The sequence below is a fragment of the Nicotiana sylvestris genome, chromosome 7, assembly GCF_000393655.2.
Source record: "Nicotiana sylvestris chromosome 7, ASM39365v2, whole genome shotgun sequence".
Taxonomy (NCBI): domain Eukaryota; kingdom Viridiplantae; phylum Streptophyta; class Magnoliopsida; order Solanales; family Solanaceae; genus Nicotiana; species Nicotiana sylvestris.
The window spans coordinates 127,695,792-127,717,013 of NC_091063.1; the positions used below are offsets into that span (position 1 = coordinate 127,695,792).

The following is a 21,222-nucleotide window of genomic DNA, read 5'->3' on the forward strand; positions in this document are numbered from 1 at the left end:
TGCCACTGTCGGGAACTTTGGATGGTCTTCCTCAAAATCTTCTTGATGTTTTTGTTTGCCGCTTCCACAGCACCATTGGCCTTTGGCCGATAAGGCGTGGAATTCCTATGCGTTATCTTGAATTGCTCGCATACATCTCCCATCAAGTGACTGTTCAAGTTTGCTGCGTTATCTGTAATGATAGTCGCAGGAATACCGAAACGACAGATAAGATTTGAGTGTACAAAATCCACTACAGCTTTTTTAGTGACCGACTTGAGAGTGACAGCCTCTACCCATTTTGTGAAGTAATCGATGGCAACCAGTATAAACCTGTGTCCATTCGAAGCCTTTGGTTCGATTGGTCCAATGACATTCATGCCCCAGGTGACAAATGGCCAAGGTGCAGACATGGGATGCAGCTCAGTGGGAGGTGCATGAATCAAATCATCGTGCACCTGACACTGATGACACTTCCGAACGAAGCTAAAGCAATCCTTTTCCATGGTCATCCAGTAATAACCTGCTCGAAGGATTTTCTTCGCTAAGACATACCCGTTCATGTGAGGTCCGCACACACCTGCGTGTACTTCGTGCATGATTTTCCTCGCTTCCTCGATATCGACACATCTTAGGAGATTGAGGTCCGGGGTCCTCTTATATAACAATTCACCGCTCAGAAAGAAACCACTTGCATGTCGCCTAATGGTCCTCTTTTGATCTCCAGTAGCGTGCTCGGGGTATTCTTGTGTCTTCAGGAACCTCTTGATGTCATGGTACCAAGGCTGCGTATTTGATCCCGCCTCGATTACATTGCAGTAACCGTGTCTTTCCTTGATTTGGATTTCCAAAGGATCAACGCGGGCGTTGCCCGGGTAGGGTAGCATTGAAGCCAGAGTAGCAAGTGCATCTGCCAGTTCATTGTGACACCTCGGGATATACCTGAACTCTATTGATGTAAAGCGCTTGCTGAGGTCCTCCACATGCTGTCGGTAAGGGATAAGTTTGACATCCCGAGTTTCCCATTCGCCTTGAGCTTGCCGGATGATCAGGTCAGAATCTCCCATAATCAGTAAGTCTTCGACATCCTGATCGATTGCCATATGCATGCCCATGATACAGGCTTCATACTCAGCTGTATTGTTTGTGCAAAAGAAACGCAGTCTAGCTGTGGCGGGATAATGTTGACCGGAAGGCGAGATCAAAATTGCCCCAATTCCTACACCTTTAGCATTCACGGCTCCATCAAAGAACATCTTCCAAACATGAGCGTCCTCCGAGACCACTTCTACAGTATTTACCTCTTCATCTGGAAAGTAGGTACGCAATGGCTGGTATTCCTCATCAACCGGATTTTTGGCCAAATGATCTGCTAGCGCCTGGGCTTTCATTGTCGTGCGAGTGACATAGACTATGTCGAATTCAGTAAGCAAGATCTGCCACTTGGCCAGTCTTCCAGTAGGCATCGGTTTCTGAAATATATATTTTAAAGGACCCAGCCTGCTTATGAGGAAAGTAGTGTGGGCTTGGAGATAATGTCTTAGCTTTTGAGCAACCCATGTGAGAGCGCAGCATGTCCTTTCCAGTAGAGTGTATTTGGCCTCGTAGTCGGTGAATTTCTTGCTCAAGTAGTAGATTGCTTGCTCATTTTTCCCGGTTATGTCGTGTTGCCCGAGGACGCAACCGAAAGAGTTCTCCAAGACGGTTAGATACAAGAAAAGTGGCCTCCTGGTTCTGGAGGGACCAAGACCGGGGGATTCGAAAGGTATTCTTTGACTTTATCAAAGGCTTCTTGACACTCAGTTGTCCATTTAATCGCCGCATCTTTCCTTAGAAGCTTGAATATGGGCTCACACGTGCTTGTCAACTGGGCAATAAACCGACTGATGTAGTTCAACCTGCCCAACAGACTCATCACGTCTTTCTTTGTTCTCGGGGGAGGCAGATCTCTGATGGATTTTATCTTAGTTGGATCTAGCTCGATACCTCTCCTGCTTACGATGAAGCCCAAAAGTTTGCCCGACGGAACTCCGAAAGCACATTTGGCTGGGTTTAGCTTCAAGTCATACTTCCTTAGTCTCTCGAAGAATTTCCTCAAGTCTTGGATGTGATTATCCTGCGTCCTAGACTTGACTATCACGTCGTCCACGTACACCTCTATTTCCTGATGCATCATGTCATGAAAAATGGTAGTCATGGCCCTCATGTAAGTAGCCCCAGCATTCTTCAAACCAAATGGCATGACCCGATAACAATAGGTGCCTCAAGGCGTGGTGAAGGCAGTTTTCTCGGCGTCCTCTTCATCCATCAATACCTGATGATACCCGGCATAACAATCCACGAAAGACTATATCTCGTGTTTGGTGCAATTATCAACGAGGATGTGGATGTTGGGTAGTGGGAAATTATCTTTAGGACTTGCTCTATTCAGATCTCGGTAATCTACACATACCCGAGTTTTACCGTCCTTCTTCGGTACTGGAACCACATTTCCCAACCAGGTTGTATACTGGACTACCCGAATCACTCCCGTTTTCAGTTGTTTGGTGATCTCTTCCTTGATCTTGTCACTGACCTCAGTTTTGAACTTTCGCTGCTTTTGTTGAACTGGAGGGCAGTCAGGATGAATTGGCAATTTATGAACCACTAGATCAACCCCTAGACCCGGCATGTCATCATATGACCAAGCAAACACGTCTTTAAATTCAAAAAGAAGTTGAATTATCGCCTCTCGCGTTTTCTCGTCCGTGTGAATGCTTATTTTGGTCTCCCGGATTTCTTCAGGAGTTCCTAAATTAACCGGTTCGGTGTCATTCAGATTTGGCTTAGGTTTATTCTCAAAATATTCCAACTCTCGGTTTATTTCCCTAAAAGCTTCTTCCGCATCATATTCTGGTTCTGGGTTCATTAATTCGCAGTTAAATAGCTCATTGTGATCTAGGCGTGAAGTCTGCAAGCATGTCATTTTTAAAGCCGCATTATTATAACTGAAAAGAAAGATAAAGGGAAAAATAACAAAAATCAGAACAAAAGAAAGAATGGGAAAGCATTGATGATTTTTTTTATTTTCTTTGGAAAGTTGGAGGACAACAATGTTTACAACTCAGGAATACAAAACAACAACGGAAAGGAAGAAAACGTTCAAGTTATGTCCTGGAGATAACTTGTGACACAGGAAAGGTGGCAGGATAGGTCTACCCGGACTTCCGTCTAGTCGGGAATGGCGTGGCCTCCCAGTTTTGAAGTTCGGCATTCGGCCCCACGTACATCATCTCAGCAGCGCCTGTGCCTTCACCTGGTTGAACCATGTGGATCTCGTAGAGCATCTCTCTCATTGCCCCACATATCTCCTCGATTTCCTCAGCTGTGAAGACCTCATCATCTTCTTCTTCGGCGTACCTTGGCCTGATGAAAGTTGCATATAAATCTGGCAGTGGTCGAGGTAACTTCCAACCCTCATTTTTTCTTTTCTTTGCCCACTCTTCGTCTGCTGAAGTAGGTTTGAAACCTAGTCCAAAAGGTTTCTTGGTGATTGGCATGGTAATGGGTTCTGTTATTCCCTGAAGGGTTCGTCCAAGCCCCTTCCCTGGCCTAAATCCGTGCCGGATCATCTCTTTGGCCACCATAACCGAGGCGTTAGACAAGAAAGGCTGGGGGTAGGGTATTCCCTCTTCGTGCTGCTCTGCCAGTACAATCTCAAAAGCTTGATAGACCGTATGTTCGCTCATTTCTCTTGGTTCCAGATATAGGATCGATGGGTCCCGATAGATAGCATGCTCATCTTCCCCATGGACCACGATCTCTCGGTCTTCGTACTCGAACTTCACCATCTGGTGAAGAGTGGAAGGCACGGCTCCTGCCGCATGGATCCAAGGTCTGCCAAGGAGAAAATTGTAGGATGTATCCATGTCGAGCACCTGGAAGGTTACTTGAAATTCGACTGGTCCTATGACCAACAACAGGTCTATTTCTCCCATGGTATCTCTCTTGATGCCGTCGAAAGCCCTTACGCAGACATTGTTGGGTCGGATTCTTCCGGTCCCAATTTCCATTCTTTGTAGCGTGGAGAGCGGGCAAATGTCAACGCCTGAGCCCCCATCCAACATTACCCGCTTGACATAATAGTCTTCGCATTTAACTGTTAGATGCAAAGCCTTGTTGTGTGCCGCTCCTTCCGGGGGTAGATCGTTCTTGCTGAAAGAGATTTGATTGACGGCGAAGAATCTTTCCGTTATCCGCTCTAATTGTTCCACCGAGGTTTCAACTGGCACATATGCTTCATTCAGGGTCTTCAGTAAGATCTTTTGATGCTCGGTCGACCTCATTAATAATGACAACATGGACACTTACTCGGGGTACTTGCGCAGTTGATCTAGCACTTCGTAATCCGGCATTTTCATTTGTTGGAAGAACACCTCCGCTTCTTCAACACTCACGGGCTTCTTTGGCGGGAAGCGCCTTTGTGTGGCGTCGTTTAGTTCTTGGGTATTTGAATACCTTCCAATGAAAGTATTCTCTGGAAGTTCTCCCCTGACCTCTTTACCTTTGTACATTACCAAAGTCTTCTGATAATTCCACGGCACTGTGGACGGGTTGGTCATTGGCTTTTGTGGCACGCGTCCGATAACCACTGGCTCGTTCAGCCGAGGTGGTTGAATCATTCCCCGGACCACATAGGCCCCTTTTGGCACGTACATAGGTTTTGTCTTTTTGATTCTGAAGTTCTGCGTCTTCTCAGCTCGACCTCGTGGTATGTAAAGAACTTCATCCTTTACCGGTACCACTTTCTTCTCCACCTTCTTTTCAGGCACTTTCTTTATAGCTTTGGCCTCCTCCCCTTTTTCTGGTTTCTGGTCTGTTTCGGGCCTCTTTCCCGTGTCGACAATGGCAATTATGGCTTTCAGAGCAGGGTCGAACTCTTTGTCTTCACAAATCATTCCGATCAGCGGCCCATTATTGTGAGCAGGTAATGGATTGTTAGTTACATTCGGGATCTCCTCGTCCCTTAGCACTATTTTCCCTTGCTCTATCAAGTTTTCGACCACTCTTTTCAACGACCAGCAGTCATTTGTATCATGTCCCTCGGCCCCTGAATGATAGGCGCATCTGACTCCAGCTTTGTAAGAAGGTGACGTCGGGTTTTGCCTTGTTTGAGGGATTGGTTGCAAGAAACCCAACTGGACCAGCTTTGGGAACAAAGTTGAGTATGGTTCACCGATGGGCGTGAAAGTCCGCCTTCTGGGTGGCTCCTGAGGGCGGAAGTTATTCTGCGGGGGTTGTGGATTATAGTGGTTGCGGTAAGGAGGCTGATTTCTGGGAGGTGGAGCTGGGCCTCGGTTGGCTGGTTGTGGTGGATGGGTATAAGGTTGGGCATTCATGACCATATAAGGTTGATGAGCATATGCCAAATTTGAGTGGGGGTAGTAATGTTGTGGGGTTCTTCCGGAAAATGGGGCCTGGGATGACGATACTCCCTTGCTTCCGAGGCTACCATAGTCGTTTCTTCCTTATTTTTCCCTCTTGTCGTTCCTCCGGACCCGCTTTGGACGGCCTGGGAAGTCGCCCTTATGGCTGCTTGACTCAGAATCCTGCCTGTCTTCAAGCCATTTTCCACCATCTCTCCAATCTTGATCGCTTCCGCGAATGGCTTACCCATGGCTGACATCATGTTTTGGAAATAGTCAGACTCTTGAGCCTGGAGAAAGGTAGTGACCATTTCCACTTCATCCATGGGAGGCTTCACTCTCGACGCCTGTTCACGCCACTTAATAGCATACTCTCTAAAGCTTTCCGAAGGCTTCTTCTTCAAATTCGACAGAGAGTTTCGGTCTGGCGCAATGTCGATGTTATACTGGAATTGTTTTACAAAATCTCTGGCGAGATCATCCCATATATGCCATCGGGACATTTCCTGATCCATATACCATTCCGAAGCTATCCCTACTAGACTTTCCCCAAAATACGCCATCAGCAGTTCTTCTTTTCCGCCGGCTCCCCGTAATTGGTTGCAGTATTTCTTAAGATGTGCAATGGGGTCACCGTGCCCATCGTATTTCTCGAACTTTGGGGTCTTGAAACCCGTTGGCAGGTGCACGTGAGGGAACATGCACAGGTCGGCGTAAGAGACGCTCTTTTGTCCGCTCAATCCTTGCATATTCTTCAAACTTTGTTCAAGGCTTCTCATTCTCTTGGCAATCTCATTTTGTTCTGCAATTCTGGGGTTCTGATCCTGCCCAGGTGCAAGCTCGCACTGAGGCGGTAGAGGATTAGTACTGGTAGCGAACCTAGTTGGTTCCATTGAGAACGATGGTGCTTGGAATGTAAAAGAGGATGAGTCAAAGCTTGGCTTGTACGTGGTAGGCTGTGCCATGATCGGGCAAGGCGATGCAATAAAGATGTTCATGCTTGCATCAGTGGCTGACATTCGGGGATGAGGCTCAGAAGGCGATCCAGCAGAGAAGGCTGAGGTGGCTGGGTACCCGAATGGGGTAGCAGGATAATTTATGGGAACATTAGAAGTCCCACTTGACCTGGAGAATAATTCAGGGAATCCGGGGACGACACTTGGCGGCTCTTTCCCATTATTCCAGTCGTCCAGCATTTCCAACATGCGGAGCCGTAGGATTCTATTTTCCTCCGCAGTTGCGGATTCAGGTGTGAGGACGGCTGAGATTGAGCTCTCCTCAGAAACAGGGATCGTTTGCAATGGAATTTCTGAAGACATTTCCACACTTCCTTTTGACCTGGTGAAGTAAGTGTGAGTACTGCTTCTGGTCCTAACAACAGGTAGTTGAACACTTCTCCTTGACCTCGTGAAGTATGAGTGCGAGGCCAGACTTTCACCAAACCAACCATCTTTTCAAAAACCCTGGAAGATACTCAACGACAAATGCGCGGTTAATTTGCAGCAAATAACAGATAGTCAATCTCACGTTGGGCATGATGCACCTATACAGTTAAGTGGATTACTATATGTTTGGCTACGATAGCATGCGTCATTCCGGCGTTTTTCCTCTTATTTGTTTTCCCCTTTTTTTATTATTATTTTTTATTATTTTGCAGTAAAAGAAATGCGACCGGATCCGATGAGGATTGCCTACGTATCACGATGCCTACGTGAATCAGATCATTACGTAGTTCGAAAAACACAAATGAGCGTAAAAGAAACAACCTCTTTATTGTTGAAATGGTCTATTACAAACTACATTTTGCAAAAGAAAGAGCAAACTTTGAAAATAAACCTAGACTCAAAATAGACTAAAAATCACCCTGATGGGAAAAAACAGGCAGAAGATGCTAAGATACAGGCTTGACTTATGAGTGCATTATGGTTTTGAAAATTGGTGTCCGCGGGGCATCGTTCGGCCTCGCCGCGGTCCTAGGCGTGAGATCCCTCTCAAGTTGCTCCAGCTCATGCATAGTCTGCTTGACATAACCCATCACTGCCGAGAGGACGGTAACGCTGGACATGTTCTCACATCGTAGACATCGTCTGGTGATGGCATGGGCAATGGCCTTGATCCTATCTCTGGTTTGCTTCTTCTCTATGAGTAGGCGTTTTATCTGATCGCTACATATCTTGAATACTTGAGCATCCTGTATATGCTGGTGCTTCAGTCGCCGTACTTCCAACTTCATCTGGGCTATTAAGTCGTACCAGTATCTGCTCTCAATTTGGAAACCCTTGGCTTGATTAGCTGCTTTGATCTCAAGTGTAGCCATCTCTCTCTTTATTTTAGCAACAGTTTTCTCGTGGTAGCCTTCCAATTGATTCAGGTATCGGCGATGCTTATCTGCTCTTATATCCCACTGTGCCCTGAGCTCTGCTATGACGTTTTCAGATTTCTCCAAACCATCTTGCCATTCCCTAATTTCACCTTTTAGCCTTTTTATCAGCTGCTCGTCTGATCGATGCCTTGGCTGTTTATCCGCATCCACCCTTATCTGTTTGATCTGGGCTCTGAGTCTTTCGTTGTCCTGAATTAACCTGTTCCGCTCTCCCAGATTGGTAGCATCTTGCACGTTGTGCTCATATTTCAAACTTTCCACTTGTTGCTTTAACCTGCTGATTTCGGCGCAATAGCCTCTTTCCTTTGCTAACCAATCCCACTGCCTTTGCGATGATTCGGTGAAATTCCGGATGTGGGGTCTCTTAGCTGGCCTTTCATGCTCAAGTTCCCTTCTATACCATGCAAGGTAACCTGGCGCCGTCTCTCCTTTGGCTCGATCCCGCACGCAAGTATCTGATTTCAAATATTGACACTCACTCCAGATTTGGCGAATCTTTGCTTCTGGGAATTGTCCGTTAGGACTTATCTCAACTGCTTGAGTGCTAAGATCTTCCTCATGAGGTACTGTCTGGCATCTTCCGAACTGTCTCAAAACTCGGCAGGGTGCGTAAGGTTGAATGCTCTTAAGCCCCATCAGTAAGAAATGAGTTTTAGCTGCCGACGTATATAGGATCTCATCAACAGGCAACCATCCTAGCGTCCACTGTATTTGGCTGGCAGTAAGAGCTTGAAAGAACGAGGTCCATGCCAGGACTCCTTTGGGCAAACTGATCTCTTTGGTTCTCGTGTAAGATTCTTCTATGCAAGTCTTTTCCGGGGAACCATGGCTCAAAATCTCGGAATGATGGCAGAGGTGCTCGGTCATCCATATCTGTAGGAGCAAGTTACAACCTTCGAAGAAATTTCCCCCAGCTTTACAAACTGTAAGAGCTCGAAAGATGTCAGATACCACCATAGGTGCGAGAGTACTGTCACTTTGCGTGAGTAAAGTGCTGACGACCCCGGATATCTTCAAATCAATGTTTCCGTCTTTCCTTGGAAATACCAGAAGGCCTAGGAACATCATCATGAACGCTATCCGTCTGTGTTTGTCCCACTTCTGACGAACACCTTTGCTGCACAGTTTGTTGATTGGATTATTGAATCCCCCTCATGACCGTACCTATCATATATGAAGCATGGAGTACAAAATCCGGCCGCTAGATTCGGGTTGTGGACTGTTCTGGGTATCTTCAATGAATCTAGGAACCGGTGTACCGTGACAACTCTTGGGGCGACCAAGTATTTTTGCCTCAAAGGAAGTTCAGCATTCCCGATGTATCCGGCCATTTCTTCCAAAGTGGGGGTGAGTTCAAAATCAGAGAAATGGAAAACATTGTGCGCCGGGTCCCAGTAGGTAACCAAAGCTCTTATGATATCTCCCCGAGGCTGGATTTCCAACAAACCCACGAGACCTTTCAGATATTTCTTGACCTCATTTTGTCCTTCAGCGCCTAGATCATTCCACCATAGCCGTAACTTGACAGGGATTTTGATCATTATTGAAAAATGTTCATTTTGCATCGTGCTCATCCTGCACATTTATTAAGGTGATTTCAACAAAAATGATTTTGACTCAAAAATATTTTACAAAGGGGGTCAAGTTTTGAACACGGCCTTTAAACACTTTGAGGACGAAGATTTTAAGGCCGTGTGGGTCAACTGGACAAAAATACTAAACAAGACCCAAAGGTGGCTATTTATGCAAAGTCAGCCTTCCGGCGTCCCTTTCGGGAACATTCGGCTATTTATGACAAAACAACATCACCTGATTTATTTACGACTCTTTTTGAAAGTTTGAAACACATTTTTTTTTATTCATTGATTTTGGCTATTTTAGCAAAAATGGGGGTTGAACCCGACGAGGGTTGCCTACGTATCTCACATCCGGTGAGAATCAAACCGGCGTAGTTCGGGCATATCGTGAATAGAGAAAATCAAATAAACCTAGAAAACAAGAATATATATTTTTTTTTGAAAAGAGATAAAGACTAAAGAAATTTTTATTTTTTTTAGAAAATATTTGGACTATTAGTCTGATTTTATAAAAGGGGTACTACGAAAGAAAACAACATTTTTTATTTGAATTATGAATTTTCCGTTTTTTTTTTTGATTTTGGGAAGTGATAAAAAAAAATTATATTATTTTTTTTTATAACTCAAACTAAGAAGACAAATTTTGTTTTTATTCTCTTTTTTTTTAGAAAAATTCCGGCGAGGTTTTGACACTACTTGGACATTGGTTTTATTTTTCCAAAATAAGTAATTATCTCCCTACGCTGCTATTTTCCCTTTTTTTTTTAGAAACCGGTCAGCATACGGAACCGAAGCAAATAAATGCGCAAAACAAATAGGATGCAGCAGGGTGGTCTTTTCATTTCAGGTTGCCTGTCCTAGACGGACCCAACCCCTGTGTTGAGCCCCCTAAGTCAAATGCAACATGATGCAAATAAACGTTCCTACTAGGGATCCGGCATGAAGTTTCGTTATACTAGGTTTATACCCTGGGTATTTGTTCTAGACTGTGTACCCGAGCGGACAACTCGAGTCGAGGAGGGGGCTACGTACCGGGGACCCGCGAGATCGTCCGGCTTTGTAACTTGTCCGACCTCTTTCTTATTTCAGGTATTGACACTAACAGAATAGGGAGTCTCGACCAGCGAGCTTCTCCCCGGAGGTAAGAAAAGAAGGGTTTCGGCACAGTTTATATACAGTTCAGATAATATCAAAGCGGTAAAAGACAACATTTAACACGTTATGCAAAAACATGTAATAAAGATCAGATAATAAAGCCAAATATAACAATTATTCTAAGCTCGAATTCTTGAACCCTGAACCAGTGGTTCTGGGTTACATCCCCAGCAGAGTCGCCAGAGCTGTCACACCTCCTTTTTGCGTGCCCGCCCCGAAGGGTTAAACGCGCGAGGGGAGTTTTTCCAATTTAAGTGACAATATTCGAAATGAGATTATTTAATTCAGAGTCGCCACTTGGGAAAGGTTTGGCTTTTGGCGTCCCAAGTCACCGGTTTATCTTGGATCCCAAATCGAGGAAATTTTCGACTTTTCCAAATGAAGTCTGCGAACCAGAAATTCTAAGTAAGGAATTCTGTTGACCCGAGGGAAGGTGTTAGGCACCCTCGAATCCCGTGGTTCTAGCACGGTCGCTTAAATTGTTATAATGGCTAAATATCTGATTTAAATACATGTTGTGACTTATGTGCTTTTATTAAGTTTAAACCGCTTTTATTATTATCATTTATTTTTATAGAATTGCAACGTCGTGAAAATGCATCTCGAACCACGTCACAATCAATGCACCCGTAGTTGTTAACACATTTCGACTCCGTTGAGATTTGAATTTGGGTCACATAAATGCGCACCCGAATTTAAGAATGTAATTTAATTAAGCCGCGCCTAAAGAGTTTAACGCATTATTATTTTTTGGAGAAGGCCATGAAATTCGCTAAACAGCCTATCCTGAATTCTAGATATTTATTATGGTTAATCATTGAGGGCCCCGCAATTTGCATTTTTTATTTAACGAGGCTCGTCTCATTATTTTAGAAGAGGATATCCTAAAGTGACTACATTTCTATTATGTTTATTTCCAGAAATAGAAGCAAAGAAAGTGTATGCTAATTGAAGTATATGCTTTGGCCTAAACCGGATTCTTATTAATTATCTAACTAATCATTTACGAAGTGAAGAAGCGTTATACCTTATGGAACGTGCTTTTAATTGAGTAGAAGAATTATACACGAGATTGATGAAACACTACACTTAGCCCCAAATACTCCTTGAGTTAAACTTTGAATTTATTTTAACAGAATTAGAAAAGTTACTCATTAGGTGGTAACTACTAATGATATTCAGAACTCAACCTAAAATTGCCTACCGAAACTGAAGCTCCTAAACTTAAGATTGTGTTGTATTCGGCAGGATTTTTTCAAGCAACCATTCACCCTACATACTCAAAACATAACTGGAAGAAGAGTTTGAATTAACAATTCTACCAAATGATAGCACGTTCCATAAATTATATGACTACATCACGTGTACTGCCAACAAGCCATATCGCAATTTTAGACCAGAATATTTTCAATTAAGTACAAACTTACTAATGTGTTTTCTATTGGGCTACAAATAAAAGAATTTATACAACTTTAACAATATTCGCAAAGCTGTAAGTAAGGCAACAGATGATTAAAATTCTTCAGATCTTTCAATTCATGCCTTTCATGGTTACATCAGTATGAAATGTGTACCTGGATGTTGAATACAACAGAAGAAGAGGAAGAAGATAGAGAAAATCAGCAGCAGCAGGAACAAAGTAACAGCAGCAAACAAAGCAACACAGCAGAACAGGCTCGAGTGCAAGAATGCAACTATAGCTGATAGAGAAAGTAGCCAAATGACAGCAGCACACAGTGGAGTAGAATCAGAACTCCAGGCAGACCAAAACCAGTAGTAAACCAATGAAAACACTCGACTGGTAGACTCAATTGGAACTTCAAAGAATCAGAATTTATTGAACAGGTTGAACAAATGAAACCCAAACAACAATAGGAAGAAACAGTTTCTGATTGTTGACTGTATGTTTTCTATCCCTGAACCTCTCTCTCTATCTGTGTTTTAAAATCAGTTCTATCCTTTTTCAACCCTCTCTGCCTCTTCTCCCCCTTGTATTCTCAATGTGCCTCCCTCTTATAAGCCTAAAACTTAGCCCTTTAACAGCCTGTTTAGACCATCAGAATACCCTCCCATGTGCTGCCCCTTTTCAGTTTCCACTTAGCTAATTAAGTATAAACAAAACCCCATGATATTCCCTTGGCAGGCTTACCTTTAGTAATGTTTATTATTTCTGAACTAAAGCAGGATGTGGGCAGCAGGATGTAGTCTGACAGCATATGCTGTCAAACTATTTAATTCAAAAAGCCCTTAGGCAGGGCACAGGCTGTTCACAAATGCACATGTTGTGCACAAGTGCACATGCCCTCCAATTTCAAAACTGTAACTAAACAAAACATTGATTTTACATTTCTGATTCAAATTAACAATTATAAGCACTAGACTCAGTTCTTAATTGATTCAGGCAATGTTTAACTGCAGCAGGTCAATTTGTTATTGTTCAGATAGTTAAAACTAATTGACGACATATGTCGACTCGACTATATTAATCATAACAGGTACAATCGTAGCCAAAATCAGACATTTAAAAGTATCAAGCACATGATTTGAATTGTACTGACTAAGCAGAATTGTACTCGAGGAATCAGTTAATTAGTTCAAATTTGAAGCTCAATTATTCGCACAGCACATACACATATACACATTATCAGTAACAAGTAGAAGAAAGAAACAATCAAACACAAAGGTTCGGGCAAGGTGGACAGGACACAGTTAATAAAACTCAAAACACAGATTTCACCAAACATGAACAGCTTTTAGAACAATCACATGGACAAAAACAAATAAAGAAAAGAAAGCAAACTCACCTTAAAACCCGAAAAATCAAGAAATCTTAACTTGGATTCGAACAGACCTTTCTTAAGGCTGAACGGACTTTAATCGAAGTGTTTCTCAGATGAGAAACACTTCGATTAAGGTCCATTAGACCCTAACCTCTTGGCTTAACAGGTACGGACCAGGCTTGGGGTTTTTTTAGGTTTTGTGGAAGGTAGATTTGGAACTTGGGCTTCCAGGGTTAGATTCGGACCAAACCAAGCATGGTTTGGTCATGAGGGGGGTCCGGGGGTTGTCTGGTATGAATCTAAGGCAGATCGGTGTAGATCGAGTTTTGCTCGAATCTTCAAATGAAGATTCGAGGACCTAGAGGATGATTCGAACTAAACGGACTACAGATCCATGTTCAGGGTGTCAAGGTGGTTTTAGGGTGTTAAGGTGAAGGTCATCGGCGTTCATGCCACCGGCTTTCATGGTGAAGGGGTACAGAGGCGGCTCTAGGGTTTGGGGTTCTTGTGAAGACGATGAAGGCTGGGGTTCGGATAGGGGGGCAGGGTAAGGTTATGAGCTTATATAGTTAGTGGGTAGGTGGATCCTGGCCGTTGGATGAGATGTGATGAAGGGCCAGGATCCTTCGACTAACAGGGAACGGCGTCGTTTCAAGGGTAAAGGGTTGGGGTCGGTCCGGGTGAGACGGGTCGGGTCTGTTAGTGGGTTCGGGGTGAGAGATCTTGGCCGTTGATCTTTCAGAGATCAACGGCTTAGATCAGCCTGGATTAAAACGACGTCGTTTGTATGTTCTCGGAGTAGGCTGGTCACGGACCGGGCAGGCCTGGGTTTTGGGCTTAGTTTGTTTGGGCCAATTTATTTAAAATTGGCCCAAGTCCGGAAAAAAGATTTTTTTTATTATTTTCTTTTCTTCTTTATTTTAAAAACAAACCTAAGTAAAATCAAATTAAAATTAAATAAACACTTAATACAATTATTTGCACACACATTAAAATATTTCAAAACAGGTAAAATCAAACAAAAACAAATCACAGACAAAGATGCCTATTTATGATTTTCTATTTAACAACCGGATTACGGTTCAAATTATGCATGACACACCATTTTTTGTATTTTGTTTTAATAAAAATAAAAATGGGCAAAAATCATAAATAATTAACAAAGTGCCATGTAAAAATCCAAAAATTGTACAGCGGGACCAATTGTTATTATTTTTTATTTCTTTTGGAGCGATTGTCGCGCGAAACAAAAATCACGTGCTCACAATTACTTTACGCAAAACGTTGTTACTAGGTGTACATGGACCGGATTGATTTGGTTTGTAGGTTTTTATCAAAACCAAACCAAACCAAACCAAACCAACTATATTGATTTGGATTGGTTCGGTTTTGTCGGATTTTTCGGATTTTTTGTTACATGAATATTATTTCAATCTTACTTTGTTAAATTTTTTATAAGTAAATATATATTTAGTGAAAATTAAAAAAAGACAAACATATGATCAATTAATATATTCTTATGAGAGATCGATCTTTTTAGTAATATATGATAGTTATTTTTTTAGTGGCATGACAATAATTTTCGTTGATGTACACTTTGAAGGTTAACTGAATTTAATAATTAAACATAAAAATTAATATGATACCGATATAATGATATTTTTTGTTTAATTTTAAATTATAGAAATATCACTTCAAATTCGAAAAAGATATAAGAATTTAATAGATCTTGACATATGAATATAGAAGAACAAAGAGATTGACGCATTTCACTAACACCTGATAAGAAAGTAATCATACAATCCATTTTTAAATTTTATAAAAATAGAGTAATTCATATTTGACTAAATATTACATCCCATAAGAGAATTGCAAATATTTTTATATATTTTTTTAGAAATTTTTATAAAAAGTCTTATATATAAAAATTATATATTTATATGTCGATTTGGTTCGGATATTTTTACGCAATACTAAACCAAATCAAACCAAACCTAATCGGATTTTTTAATCAATTTGGTTTGATGCGATTTTTCAATTTGGTTTGTACAGCTCTAAGTTACTGCTATGTTAAAAGTTGTAGTAGTACCATAAATGTTGTAGTTGTCTGCCATAAAATAAGGTCCCTATCATTACGCTATTTGAAACTTCAACATTTTCAGTCTCCAATCCTTTCGATAATTTTACCCAACAGGCTACAATTGTTCTTTATTTTAATGATTCATTAGAAACATCTTTGTCAAATGAAAAAAAAAAAAAAAAAAAAGAATGTCTCCAACGTAATTATACAGAATACTGAAGGAATATTACACGCAAGTGGGTTACCCAAAAGAATAAGCAAATGGATTTGGACGATAAGTCAAGGAGCAACCAAGATTTTTAATAAATGAGATATTTTGGATTGATTATTTTTCCCCTTCTTTCTAAACCACTTAGATTCCAAATCGGATTCCATGTGGGTTAATTTATAATTAGCAAAATTTATGTACACGGAAGGGACATAAAAGTCTTACCTCCTAAATCCAAGATGGAGAATGGACAAATTCAAATATCGTTTAGTTATTGGGATTAGAATACTAATTCCGGCATAAAACTTAAAATTGTGTTTATACTTCGTATAGTTATTGAAATTATCTAAAATCTGTATAAATTTTATAATAAATTCTTATTATTATCTATGCGTGGAATTCTAATTCCAGGATACCTTTGTTCCTAACCAAACGATTCTTTTACTATGTGAATGTTGTCCATATATGTCGTAGTTAAAGCAAGTGAATGGTTTGAAATCCAATTAATTACTTTATAAAATAACACTCGTATATATTGAGTTCTCATGCCAAAGTTCCTTTATTTCGAGCAGGTCGGTCCCATCTATGACTGTCCAACGGGACGGGACAAAATTAGCCGGGACAGTGGTGGGACAAGACAAAACGGGACAGGATAAACGGGACGAAATGGTTGTCCCATACCGTCCCGCTAACAAACGGGAAGGGACGGGACAGAACGGGACGGGATGGCGGGCCTTTAGTGGGCTGCTTTTAAAAAAAAATTATTTAAGCATTAAGTTTGGCAAATGGCTAGTTTTTGACAATGACTAAGTTTTTAAAGTTTGCAACGACTAGTTTTTTTAACTTATTTAATAAACTTAAATGTTAAAACGAAAATTAGGAAACTAAGTAAAGAATTATAAAATATTAAAACAAAAGACTTGTAATGAAATATTCTAGTAATTATAATAGAATTATAATTTATTTAATACAATTTCAAGCCATTAAGTAACTAAATAAGAGTGTAAGATAATTCTTAAAAAAATTCAATGCTTAGAACCTTTTATTTTATTAATAGAACTTTAAAATCTCACATACAAATATAATTCTTTTGAAGAGCACCCAATCTACGCAACCACCTTCTAGGAAGGATTCTGTTTGAACTAGGCCTCTTGGTAGCCAACTACAAATTATCATACTAATATTTGTAAGCTCCTATATAGCTTCGTTGTAACTTATCTAAAATTTGTCTCGGGCATTGTTCTGGAATTGGCAATGTTGATTGATATTCTGTGAGCTTCATGTTGTCATCGATCCCAGTGCTAAGTATCTCATTATATTTTTCTTCCTCCCTAGTGGTTAATTTTTCAAAACCAAGATTTCTTCTTTCTGCATTAATCCAGTCTCTGAATAATACGGAAATCTCTAGGTTGCCCTCTACTAATGAATGTCTATGATCTTCGAGTTAAAATATTGCTGCGCTAAAAGCATTCTCCGATACTTAGAATCTGTTAGATCATGTTTTAATGATGCAAATAATATACATGTGCAGGAAATCAAGTTCAAGAAGTAAAGAAGATTACTGGAATAGTTCATGATGTACAAGGAAAGAAATCAATCAGCATATGATTAGCAAATCTGGATTGGTCTCGTAAATCTGGGCGCAATCTAATCAACGAATCAATCAGCGATAACAATGATTAGCTGAGCTGGAAAAAATCAAATAAGCCTTGGACAAAGGCACGAATCATAGGCAGAATCACGGAAAACTAAAGGATATGAGTAGATCTGGGAAGCGACCACATTTGGAAGATCCAACAATCAAGGAGAAATCAAGTGAAGCAATCCTATGCTGAAGGAAAGCAATCAAGAGAAGCAACGGCTCATTCCTTATTCTTTGAAAGAATCAATTCTTTCCAAGGATCAAATCTCTTGGGTTGTCAAGCCTCTACCATCCATCAAAGTATTTATACACCCTTGTAAGCCCTAGCTTAGTCATACTTTGATCAAACCAAATCATTCTCTTCATTCTACTGCAAACAAGTATTGTAGTTCACTAAGATCTGTTGTGTAACAAGTCAGGGATAGAAAGAGAGCACACAACTGGTGAGGCATTGTATCAAAAACGAGTACTAGAGAAACTGAGCGATATACACCACATTTGTACTTAGAGGAAACTCATTTACTAAAGAGAACTCCCTTGCAACCCAAGGGGACTGGATTAGGATTCACATTGAATCTGTTCACCAGTATAAAAATCCCGGTGTTTTTAATTCCTGTAATTATTTTCTGCATTTTACCTTCTGTTACCATATCTGCTAAATTATCATATTTAGTCGACTACTCAAGTTATAAGTCAACTTATAAGCAATTAATTTTAAGTATTCACAATTCAACCCCCCCCCCACCCTGTACTTTCAATAGGTATCAGAGCAAGGCTCACATTTTACCTTTTGCTTAACAGCTTGTGAGAAAAGATAATGGAAAATCAAATTATCATAGGAGCTCCCTTTCAGGAAGGAACTTCACAAGTTAAACCACCATACTTCAATGGACAACATTTCTCTCACTGGAAAGTACGAATGGAAATCTTTGCTAAAGCATGCGATGTCAAAGTCTGGAGAGTCATTAAAATGGGAAACTATCCACTACTTGCTAGCACTCCACCACTTGTTGATCCTGATGATATAGATTCATACTCAAAGGAGCAACTGGAAGCGGTACAAGTGAATAACAAGGCAAGAAATCTGCTTCACAATGCTATAAGTGGTGAAGAATACGAGAAAATATCGAGCTGTGATACAGCCAAAGAGATGTGGGATAAACTTGAAGTCACCTATGAGGGAACCAGCAAAGTAAAGGAAACTCACATCAACATGCTAGTTCATGACTACGAACTCTTCTCAATGAAGGAAGGAGAATCCATAGTAGTCGCACTGGAATCTCAACACCTAAACAAATTGTCCTATGATGAACTGCAAGGAGAACTCATTGCTTTCGAAAGGACGCATTTGAAAAAGACAAATCAAGAGGAGAAAAAGAAAATAGTTGCATTCAAAACCTCTACTGAAATGGCTGAAAATGAAATTGATGATCCTGAAACTCTACAAGAAGAGATTGCTATGATGTCTAGAAATATGGATGGGCTGATGAGAAGATACAGAAACACAAAGAAAGGAAGATTCCCACCAAGACGATCCAGGCAATACAATGAACAGGATAAGAATGATGGAAAATGCTACGAATGTGGAAAATTTGGGCACATTCAAGTTGAATGCCAAGAACTGAAAAAGAAGATCTCTAGAGGCTTCAACAAGAACAAATCCTTCAGAAGTTGGAGCGATGAGGACGACTCAGACCACGAATAAATAGCAAATCTTTGTTTCATGACAATTCTGGAAAATAAAATAAACAAAACCTCAGGATGCTGGACAGATGAAGATGATTTAGATGATGAGAACTGCTTCATGGCACGGGGTGAAACTAGTGAGGTAAGATTTTATAACTACGAAAGATGTAATGAATTGCAGGATATTCTTGATTCCACCTTAAAAGAGTCTCAAAGAAAGATGAATGAACTTAAGAGACTCACTAGGGAGGTTAAAGACTGGAAACTCAAACATGAAGTATGTGAAATCGAAAAAGAAGTACTTCAAGAAGAGTTTGAGGAGTTACAAATGCAGCTTAACAGCTTGCGCAAATCCACCAGTCGTAGTTCTGTTAGGTCAAACCAGACGACTTACAAGTCAACTGGAAAGGAACCAATCAGAACTAAGTTGACCAGTCGGTCGGACCAGATGACTTACAAGTCAACTGGGAAAAAACCAGCTAAATCTAAGTCGACTATTTCTAGCACTTATGAAAACAGGTCTGGAGCTAAATGTCATTACTGTAATAAAAGTGGGCATAAATATTCCAGTTTTTGCTTTCGTAAATCAAATGTGTCAGGATGGGTTTGGAAACCAAAAAATTCTGAACCGAGCAACACTAACTCACCAGGACCCAGGCAAGCTTGGGTACCAAAAAGAAAGTGATCATCTTGACTTGCAGGAACACCACAAAGTAAGCCGCAAAGGAAAATGGTACCTAGATAGTGCGTGTTCCAGTCATATGATAGGTGACAAAAACCTGTTCAAGGAAGTTACAAAGATCGATGGAGGAAGTGCAAAATTCGGAGACGATTCAAGGGGCAAAATAGTTGGCACTGGAACAATTCCTTTCAATAACTGTGACATTAATGAAGTATATCTCATTGATGGCCTAAACTACAATCTCTTGAGCATAAGTCAACTCTGCGACTCAGGATATGAGGTAAAGTTTAAGAGAACAGGGTGTTCTATTGAAGACGAATCAGGTAAGATAATTCTTCCTGGAAAAAGGTATGGAAATGTTTATATACTTGATGGTTTTGAAAAGATAGATGGCCACATTTGCTTATCCTCTATGTCTGATGATCCATGGTTATGGCATAGAAGACTTAGTCATGCTAGCATGCATTTGATTGAAAAAATGTCCAAACATAATTTAGTTATTGATTTGCCTAAACTGAATATCTCTAGAACTCATATTTGTGATGCATGTCAAATGGGTAAGCAAACTAGAAATTCTTTCAAAAATAAAGATATAGTATCTACTTCAAAACCTTTGCAATTACTTCATATGGATTTATTTGGGCCTACTAGAACTGCTAGCATAAGAGGTAAGAGGTATGCTTTTGTTATTGTTGATGGCTTTTCACGTTTCACATGGGTAATCTTCTTGTCTCATAAGGATGAAGCCTTAAGAAATTTTGAAGTTTTTTGCAAAAAGGTTGAAAGAGAAAAAGGATATCTGATCTCAAAAATTCAGAGTGACCATAGAGGAGAATTTGAAAGCAGAGCTTTTGAAGACTTCTGCAACGATCAAGGATACACTCACAATTTCTCTGCACCACGCTCACCATAGAAAAATGGGGTTGTGGAAAGGAAGAACAGAACTCTCCAAGACATGGCAAGAACCATGCTACTAGAACATTCATTTCCAAACCATTGTTGGGCAGAAGGCGTAAGTACTGCTTGTCACATCCTCAACCGTTGCCTTATAAGGCCAATTCTGAAGAAGACCCCTTATGAACTCTGGAAAGCTAAACGTCCAAATATCAGTTACTTCCATCCCTTTGGAAGAAAATGTTTTATTCACAATAACAGTAAAGATAATCTTGGAAAGTTTGACCCAAGAAGTGATGAAGGTATTTTTCTCGGTTACTCGTTAAATAGCAGATCTTTTAGAGTCTATAATAAACTTACTTTATGTGTAGAAGAATCTGTACATGTTATATTCGATGAAAATAATCCCTTGGTCGAGAAAGGAACTACTGCAGGTGATGAAGATCAAACTCAAGAAGCTCAGGACAAAAGAAAATCACAAGAGTCGACTAGCACATCTGTGGTGATCGAGTCAACTGGAGAAAATAACAGCAATACTCCAGACCCACAAGTCGAGTCGACTACAAATATAATTCGACCAAATGAATGGAGAAGCGAACCCGAATATCCTCAGAAATTTATTATAGGGGATCCAAACAAAGGAATGAAAACCAGGGCTGCCCACAAAAAGAAAGCAAATATTGCATTGATTTCTCAAATTGAGCCAAAAAAGGTAGAGGAGGCACTGAAGGATTCAAGCTGGGTGTAAGCC

The 21,222-nt window shown here is 40.7% G+C and overlaps 1 protein-coding gene across 1 annotated transcript; it reads left to right on the plus strand.

Annotated features, from left to right (window-relative positions):
* Positions 1 to 18,026: 18,026 nt before the first annotated feature.
* Positions 18,027 to 18,914, plus strand: LOC104217182 (uncharacterized). The gene has a single exon (XM_009767355.2). The coding sequence runs from the start codon at positions 18,027 to 18,029 to the stop codon at positions 18,912 to 18,914; it is 888 nt and encodes a 295-aa protein (XP_009765657.2).
* Positions 18,915 to 21,222: the final 2,308 nt, after the last annotated feature.

What these genes read in the sequence shown, in the direction of transcription:
- LOC104217182 (XM_009767355.2), top strand. Translation starts at nt 18,027, where the DNA reads ATGGAAAATCAAATTATCATAGGAGCTCCCTTTCAGGAAGGAACTTCA.